At 32.5% G+C, this 9,657-nt stretch overlaps 1 protein-coding gene across 1 annotated transcript; it reads left to right on the top strand.

Annotated features, from left to right (window-relative positions):
* The first annotated feature begins 3,274 nt into the window (after window positions 1-3,274).
* On the top strand, window positions 3,275-4,151 carry LOC120211059 (V-type proton ATPase subunit G1-like). Its single transcript, XM_039209681.1, has 4 exons — window positions 3,275-3,312; window positions 3,452-3,541; window positions 3,825-3,925; window positions 4,008-4,151. Exons 2-4 carry the CDS (start codon window positions 3,454-3,456, stop codon window positions 4,149-4,151), a joined length of 333 nt encoding a protein of 110 aa, XP_039065612.1. The 5' UTR covers window positions 3,275-3,312; window positions 3,452-3,453.
* The last annotated feature ends 5,506 nt before the right edge of the window (window positions 4,152-9,657 follow it).

The following is a 9,657-nucleotide window of genomic DNA, read 5'->3' on the forward strand; positions in this document are numbered from 1 at the left end:
TTAGACTTTACACATCATCTCATGCTCAATTTATGCTTTAATATGCAATTTATCCATATTTATAATTTTTTTCTTTAGTTTATACAATCTTCCAAATTCTATTCTCTATCCATAATACCATAATTTTCACTATAGGTTAAATTCTTTTAAATTTTAATCTCAACTTTTCTATTTTATTTAATATAGTCATTTTTATCATTTAGTCCTAAATTAAAGTATCCTACAACAAATTCAAATGCTCCAACAACATGTTCAATTTCTATTCATTAACTTATAACAAATCTCATTTCAATACCCGCTACTTAAATAATTTATAACTTAGTCATCAATCTTAACAATTTTATAAATTTAATTTCAATTCATGCTTCAATTAATATAACCAAAATTTCCAACCTTTTAACATAATACCTTAATAATTAAAATTTTTTCACTTAAGTCACTACCTATCTTCATAATTTACGTTTTAATCCCTAAACTTTACCAAATTTCGAAGTTAATCAAATTTCATGTTATAAGCATATAAAATAACTCATTCATCATTTTTAAACCTTGTATAATTTTTTCCACAAATTTTCTTTATCTTCTTCCCATAGGCCTAATTGATTAAAATGTATTAAGCTTGATTTTCAACATGATTCATGTATGATTTGATTTCGTTAACAACATTTCCATATATTTCTCATAATTATCATGCTAAGATACTGTTCATATGGTACTGATACCAAAGGTAAGAGAAGTATCGATACTCACTAGGTAGTATCAATACTACCAACAATGCTCAAATTCCAGAATGCAAAAATAGTACTGATACCCAAAGGGGTACCGATACTACTCTGTATAGTAGTATCGATATCATAGGCATAATATCGATACCATGAAGCCCCAACAGCTAGTTGATTTAAAAATAACAAAGGTAGTACTGATACTCCCTTAGGAGTACCGATAACCTCTGTTATGGACAGTTTTATTTTGCTCGAAAATTGATCACCAACAGCTCCAAAACACTCCCAATGGCTAGAAATGACCACAACAAAATCCCAACATATAAATACGAGTTGAGGACACTTGAAGAAGGGTTAGAACACCTATCCAAGCAATCAAACACAAGAGAAGAACTTTTCACTATTTATTCCAATTTTCTTGTAAATATTTTTGTTTTAGTTAGCTAAATTTTGTAGACACCTACCTTAGAGAGGTTTATTTGTTTACTCCTTTTATCCTTTTGTAAAGGGGTTTTTGGTTCTATCTTAGCCAAGTAAAAAAATAGGGAGTTTGTAAAGGTTACTCTTGATCCTTGAAAAAGAAAGAACAAATTAGTGAATTTGTTAGAAAATCCTTAGTGAGGAGCTAAGGTAGTGGAGGTAGACTTAATTGAGAAGTCGAACCACTATAAATCCTTGTGTCCATTGTCTTATCTTTTACTCTCCTTACTCCCTAAACAAATTTTTATCAATTCACACCTTTGCACATTTTTCGGTTGTTTTATTTTAGCCTCTTCGATCCTAACAATATTTATTTAGTTATTTATTTCAATATATGGATTTTAAGTGAATGAATATGTCACTTTGAAAAAAAGTTGGGTTAGGCACTCCGGTAGTCCATCTGACGTAATAGTCTGTCAATCTTCGGGTTGTACTGGATTAGGACATTACAATTATAACATGTCTTAAGTTTGTTATGCAAAATTAAAATCTGAGATGAAATCAAACCTGAGAAAAAAAAAAGAAATTAAACTTCTTTAAAAATAAAACAAAATGTATGAAAAGGAAAATACTCTTTTGTTTGATCTTTTGATCGGAACCAGTTGAGGTCTGTTGCTACACAGTTTCCTTAAGACAAATTTTCGGCCACTCCTTAGGTGCTTGAGATCTTTTGTCGTCTGTCTCCCAGGATAAAACAACATGATGATCAACGAACAATAGCACAAACTTTCGAGATCACGAACAATTTCTAATCTTTTCCTATCATTGGAAAACAAGTGAATGAGAGAAAATATTTTTTAAAAAAAGTAGAAGTTCTTGAATTCTGAGATATGAAAAACCTAGTAGGTTAGCTCAGTATTAATAGGTGATTTTCAAGAGAGATTTACTCCAAGCAGATATCTTTTAATATAAAAATTTAAATAGATAATAATATTTTTTAATTTGAAATACTCAAAAGATATAACACATTTTACTATTCAAACTTAAATAGATATTATTTTAATTTAAAATATTAAGATGGATATAATTATTCTTTTGATATTCAAATTTAAATAGATAATAAATACGGTTTAATTTAACATATTCAAAAGAATAATTATCCTACTAATATTCAAATTAAAAAATATATTTTGATTTTATAATATTCAAAAAGAATATGAATTTAATGTAAATATTAAATCCATTAATAAAATTCATTTTTTTAACATGTACATTGCATAATTATGTAACCGCTAAAACTCCTGACTTAATAATCTGCTACACTATATTCTGGAAAGTCTATTACTATTGTTTTGTTCCAAATCATTTATTTATCATTTTGTATTTTGTACGAGATTCTGATTATTAAGATTGTAGTAATATTGCAATGGCGATTCATGGCATTTATTTATGTAGTTCATTTGTATCGTGGTGGATCCAGAAATTTAGAAGTAGAAATAAAAAAAAAATAATACTCTTTTTCTCAATACAATGGGTATGAAAAATTTCTTGTTTTTTTCTTCTTTCTTTAATATATTGAATTTTATTTAATATCTAATCTAAAATAATAAGTATGCATTTAGCCCCTATGGGGCCATGTGCATCCGCCTCTAATTTGTATACCACTGCTTGGGTACTGGTATATGATTTTGTTATACGATTATGTCTTATTACCGTCCAATGGAGAAATAATATGTATTATGAGTATTGAAGTACTCTACCCATGAAGACTACTTGGTGAACATATAGGTAGCATATGTTCTCTGATTATTTTCTGTACCTGCATTTCGCGAGAGCTTAAGAGATGTCACCATAGGACATAGCCCCATACATATTTGTTTTAACGAGAAGCTCTTTGATAAGCTTTCGCTGTTTAAGCAACAATATTATGAAAGAAAAATGATCGTTTAGAAGTTTTTTTGGTCTCGAAATTAGTTAGGTCTCTCATGAACTTACTAGAATGTATACACGTATCTTTTTAAAAATCTATTTTAACTAGGAAAATAAACCAAAACTAATCCCGTTAACTATGGAAAGTGAGAGTCAAAAGTACGAAAACCCTGAAAGATTTGGAAGTATTTAAGTGGAAAATGTGACGAGCATCTGATTCTTTCTTCCATTATCTAATCAGGTATGATATCTTTGGCTCTAACTCGTTTATGGCTCTACTCTTTTTTCTTTCCCATTGGATCTCAATAATAAAGAAATATCATGTATAGTTTTGTTGGTTATTTTGTGACCTTTTCTAGATATTGTTGGTACGGTGGCAGCCATGGATTCATTCAAAGGGCAAGGGGGCATTCAGATGTTGCTAACTGCAGAGCAAGATGCACAGCACGTAGTTACAAGTGCTAGAAACAGTAAGAAAACTAATTATGATATTACACGATGATTAGCTGATTAAATATACTTAATTTTGTTATTTCCTTTTATATTTTTCTGTAATTCAATTTTTGATGTTGAAGTACTTATTAAATGACTTCAGGAGGAGTATTGATTTTTCTTGAGCTTTCGGATTCAAATAATTATGTATGTAGGGTATATGCAATATTGCTAATTGATTAACGTATACTATCTTGTAATTACTCCAGACAAATAAAAAAATAGATGTTAAATTTTCACTTAAATTATGTCATTGCTCAGTGAAGATGGCCAGGCTAAAGCAAGCCAAAGAAGAGGCCGAAAAAGAGGTTGCCCTTTACCGCTCCCAAATGGAAACCGAATATCAAAACAAAATATCGGAGGTACGTATAGATTGATAAATTTCTATATTAAATTTTATAAGTCATAAATGACTGTAAATCTGAATTACGATAATCTTTGCAGTCAACCGGAAGCTCTGGAAATACAGTGAAGAAACTTGAAGAGGAAACCGATAGGAAGATTAAGGCTTTGACGAAATCAACCACGATGGTATCAAAAGAAGTAGTTGACATGCTCATTGAACACATTACAAGTGTGAAGATTTGATATATGCTGGTAGAAACTTATATGTTTCTTATATTTGACACGATAGATCTAATAAAGCATTTGATGTTTCCAATTCTAATAATGATGTAAAGGACCCAGCTTTTTCATTCATTTTCTGAGGATGGTTTAGTTGGAAACTTTCATATTCTAATTGTCTTAATACAAAAATAAGTAGTCAAACTATACCTAAAGTTAACTTTTGGTGTTTAAAAATAAGTAGATATTACAGTTTTAGGTGCCTACTGTTAAAAGAACCCGTTAAGTGACATGCGTCACATTTATATTTTTATTTTTTTAAAATAAAATATTATTTAAAAACATTTTTTAAAAACTCTGATCATGACACGTGTCACTTAACGGTTTTTTAACGGTAGTCCCTAAAAATATAATGGATAAAACATTAAACACTTATTTTTAACAGAAAAAATCTTTAGACATCAAACGTTAAACCATTCTGATTTGAAACTAGAAAACCGACGATCAATGTGTGATAATAATGTAGCGAGGTTGGCGATATCAACTATTTAAAATTTTAATCCGAATTAGGTCTTATTGTTAAAATATTCCATAGTTGTGTGTTTGATTATTGGAAAATATTTTCTGAAAAATATTTTTTTCATTCTCTTGTTTTGATAGTTGTCGAAACGGTTTTTTCCGAAACAAGGGAAAAGAGGGGTCTCATTTCGAAATAATTTTTGATGGTCGGTTAATGATGAAATGGTTTGATGAGTCACAACCAATCTTTGATTAGGGTGTGATTGGGCACCCAAAAACATATTTTTCATTTTAAGAAAATTTTAATTTTAATTAAAATGACAAACTTGTGGTCTATGTTACCAAAATTTGAGTTCGAGAGTCGGTTACATGTGAGGAAGGATTAACACCCCCACAGCGCCCTAAATTGGTACCTAGTCGATTAATTAATTTTATTTGAAATGAAATTTACAAGTTCGAGTCTAATTTAATTTAAGATCCCCTAAAAATAATATTCTTTGAATTTTTGAACGAAACATAATATTTAATTATTTCCTATCGAGAAGAATCGATCTCTCATACCTTAGAGCAATCTATTTTTACTCCAATCGAAGTAAAGAAATATTAAAATTCCATTCTAAAATTCATTATTAATTCAAAATAGCAACGCCCAAAATAATTTTAAGAGAAAAACCGATAATATCTAATTATTTCCAGTCGATAATAAATGACCTTTCATGCCTTAAAACAATCATTCATTACTTCAACCGAAATAGAAAGATATTACTATTCTCAATATCGATTCGAGTGTTATTATTTCGAAAAAAAAACCCCAACGAAAATTAATTAATTATTTTACTGATATTTAATGAGAATAAGGATGTTCAATTATTTAAATATCTCGAGACAAGATCTTAGATTTGATCTAACAGTCTTTTCTCGATGAATTTAATTAAAAAAAACATGATCTTTTTCCCAATCCTCCAATTTTAAAATGAATTCGATTTAGTTCGTGTCACTAAAAGGGATATACGTTCATTTTAAAATCATCGAAAGTAACTTTCTTATACGTTAAGACAGTCACTTTACGACATAATTAAAATGAACGAATATTACCCTTAATCAATTTATTTCGAATCGAGACCCCCTTTTCTCTCCTTTAAAAAAAACCGTTTCGACAGCTTGGTGACTCCGCTGGGGATTTTTTAGAGAGTCAGACCATTAGTCAATTAATTAATTGTCATTGCAATAAAAATTACAAGTTCATTCTAATTTGGTTTTTGATCCCCTGTTTAGTTTAAATGAGTGCTTATAATCTGATTAACCGCTAAATAGTTGTTCTGACTTGTTTGTTGGTGTTTTTAGAGTAAATAATTGTTTAGAGTTTTGAGTTTTCTGTTTGGTGTTGCTTGTTTTGTTTTCGCTTTTCCTCACACACTGCACAACTGCATTTGCATGACATGAGCTAAAACCATGCTCTGTTATATTTAAGTAGGAGTGAGAAGCTACTCCCTCGTGCGGTTTTCACCTCCGTACGGGATAGTGAATCGCTCATGGGGTTCACACTTTATGGTCCTCGTGATGGGTTTCACCTCCATATGGACGTAAGGTAGTGTGTCTCCTCGAATTGAACTCGATCTGAAAGCTTATGATGGGCCATGATTGAAGATTCGGTAGGCCAAGGGGTACCGACAAGGCCAATTCGAGGACTTCTCACTTTAGAATCGAACCCGGCATGTAGTAAACTTAGAACCCAGATAGAACCTTGCCCAAATCATAAGAATCCCGCGAGGAGAGTACACAAGGAAAAGCCTATTTGAGCCTTTTAATTTTTGTAGTATAATTTTGATTCCCAAATAAATGTATACGAACTAGAGATCATGCGGTTAGGTTTATTTTTTTGAATAAGCATGAGAACTAGATGATATGAGATTAGGATTTACTATAAGCAAAGCATGTGGGTAGAAATCCTGCTTGGGTAGGATCTACTAAAGCATGATTGGGTAGCTAGCATGCGGGGTAGGTTTTTTTATCAACAAATTATATTATGTCTGATTAATTCATTTATGATCAATGACTAACTTTCTCTTCTCTTTTTGATTTATTTTGTTCTCATTTGCATTGCACTATTCATCCCACTGGCGTTGATCCGTGACCGATGTCCATCTAGTAGAGTAGTAATATGGAACGAAGGATTCAAAAAGAGGTAGAAGACAATGGAGATGTTTTGAGATGGTCCGAGCAGTTCTAGCTAACGAATGGAGAAAGTTTATAGATGGGTATGTGTCTGATCTGATTGGGTACAGTCACATCAATGTCCTTCAAAATGACCTGAGCAAGCTAAAAGAGAAGTTAGGGAAAGTAATGAAGAGCTTAAACAGAGTAGACATCGGACGAAGCTATTTTCAAGAGAAAAGAGTGCGCTAGAGCAACAAATGCAAGAGAGTCAGGCCCAGAATGAGAAATTGAAGGGTATAATCTTGAGTTTAGAGACAACCTTGAGACAGTACCAGAGTCGAGAAAATAATTCAAACCGTGTAGAAGTTGAAAGTTTGAAGAAGCGTGTGATTGAACTCTAGGGAATGGTTCAAGATTTTTAGGAAAGAGTAAGTGAACTGCCATTAGTCCTTATGAAGGAGTTATACAATGGAACCATAATTGGGAATAGGCTCAATGGAGAGTTAAGAAAAGGCGTGGCCTCATTGCGAGCTACTTGCAACATGCTAAAGGAGTGTCTCAGTACTTGGTTAACTTATCACATGAAATTTATGTTATAAACGAAGGATTGAAGCCCGAGAATGAAGAAGCTCAAAGGATTTTAGATTTACTGGGGTACATCCAACAATTAGGAGAACTAGTTCAGATTTATCTATGATATGTTTAAGCCTTGTAACTGAACTTTGTTTCTAGTATAAAAAGTTGTTCTAAGGAATCGGTCCAGAATCAACACCATGCATTGCATTTACATTGCATCTATATTGCATTTACTTTTCACATTGCATTATATTTATTAATAGTCATATTTTTCACCTCTATTAATAAAATATTAATAAAAACGGTACGGTGGTACAATTTTTGAGAGCCAATTGAAGTTACCCGGGCCGTGTCTCTTGAAAGATCGAAATCGATGGATGAAATATTAGCACGTGTTAGTAGGGTCGAGAGAATCCAGGAGCAATTCATAAAAATCCAACAAGAGATGATCGATCAAGAAATAAGGTTCATTTAGTTACATTTAGGTTATATTTTCTTGTGGTGGATAAGTTTTCCTTCGGCAAGATTTATTTGGTTTAATTGATACTGCTGAGGAGAAAGGGTGTGTGTGGATTGTGAATGTGCAGGAAACCTACAGAAGAAGAACATTTCAGTCACGACAACATAATTTGCAAGGGCCTATGGAACAGAGAAGAACTTGAGGAGCAAATTTATCTCACCGAGACATGGTTTATCTGAAGAGTCTGAAGCGGATATGACGAAACTGCCTATGTCACATGCTAGCTGGATGACCTCTTTCACGTGCAAGCAAGGCTTAAATATTATGGCAGTCGCTAGCCGCATTTCCTTTTTAGGCTAGGCAAGATAAAAATGGTTATTTAAGGAATCTCCAATCATGTAAAACCCTAGGAGATTCCTTCCTATAAATATCCAGCCGTAGCCACCAAAGAAAAGAGGCAAGAAAGAAGAGAGAAGAGCTTTATTGAAGGCGGGAGTGGACAACTACAGTGCTTTCTCATTGTTTACCCACCAACCTTCCTTGGTGTCCTCCATAACTAGACTGTAGCAGAGCGGTGATCAGGTCTTGAAAGAGGCTGATCACCAAGGCAGGCTCGACGCTGATAAGAATTGTCACGACAGAGCCCCCAGTTTTGGGAGTCGTTCTTCCTTTGTTCTTAAAGTCTTTACATGTTTGGGGTTGTATTAAACGTTGAATCTTGGATGACTTTTTGATAGCACCATGACTGTCTTATTTGGTATTAAACTTTGTTTTGCCTAGACAATTATTTTCTGCTTTATGAATGATGAATTATGCTTTTGCTCATGACTGTTTTGTTCATTGTTTGAATATTTTACCTTGACACTGTAAGAGCATCGAGAGATTGCCTGGGGTTTTGGTAAAATATGTCTTGGAAATGTAAGAGCATCGAGAGATTGACTTTTGTCTAGATAGTGATTCATAGATTCGAGAGAACTAAGATAGATCTATGTGAATAATGGAATGGGTCTGGGATGGTGATGTTCTAACTTGTCTACCTTATAGATAAGGAGCGGGTTTCAATCGACTAAAAGGGATAGACGCTAGAGTAGGATAAACAACGCCTATAATTCAAACTAAGAGGTATTGCTATAACAACAGTCTGACAAACCAAGGGTTGTAGTTAACGCTGAGTAGTATAGCCATAGCAACCATCTAAGAATACTTAGTAATCCTGTCGGGTAGCTTAAGAAAGTCATAATAATTTATTCTAGACTTAGAATAATTGTTGTCAATGTAAAACATTAGCATAAGTGCTCTGTGATAAGTCTGAATATGTGAGGTTGTTTGAATTATATTTAAATAAACATTTGTCTTTTTTTTTGTTTTATTTTGGTAGTATGCATATTTATTTTGTCTCGACCAAACTTTTCTGCAATCATACATTATAATATTTCCTTGTGTTATTAATATTAGTTTTTAGTTTGACAAGATAGTATGAATTAGTTTGTGAAAACTAGTTCTAGTTGTGGTGAAGATAAATTTCTAGACCAATCCCTGAGGACATGATAACTCACTTACCCTATGTTACTTGATTCGGTTGTGTATATTTGCACATAATTGCTTGGCTTAGCATATACATTTACAAGCGATCAGAAGCCACTAGAGGATCATTTTGTAAAGGCTTTGAATGGGATTATTAATGTCACTGGTGGAGTCGAAATGACAATGACAGGTGATCGATGACTTGTTAAGGAGCATGATATCGCAAGCCAACTTCAAAAATCAAATGTGGTCTTAGAAGGCCCCATTGAACCAACAATGAAAGCAAAAGTAATG

Source organism: Hibiscus syriacus, unplaced genomic scaffold (genome assembly GCF_006381635.1).
Source record: "Hibiscus syriacus cultivar Baekdansim isolate YM2019G1 unplaced genomic scaffold, ASM638163v2 tig00109957_pilon, whole genome shotgun sequence".
In the NCBI taxonomy this organism is placed as follows: domain Eukaryota; kingdom Viridiplantae; phylum Streptophyta; class Magnoliopsida; order Malvales; family Malvaceae; genus Hibiscus; species Hibiscus syriacus.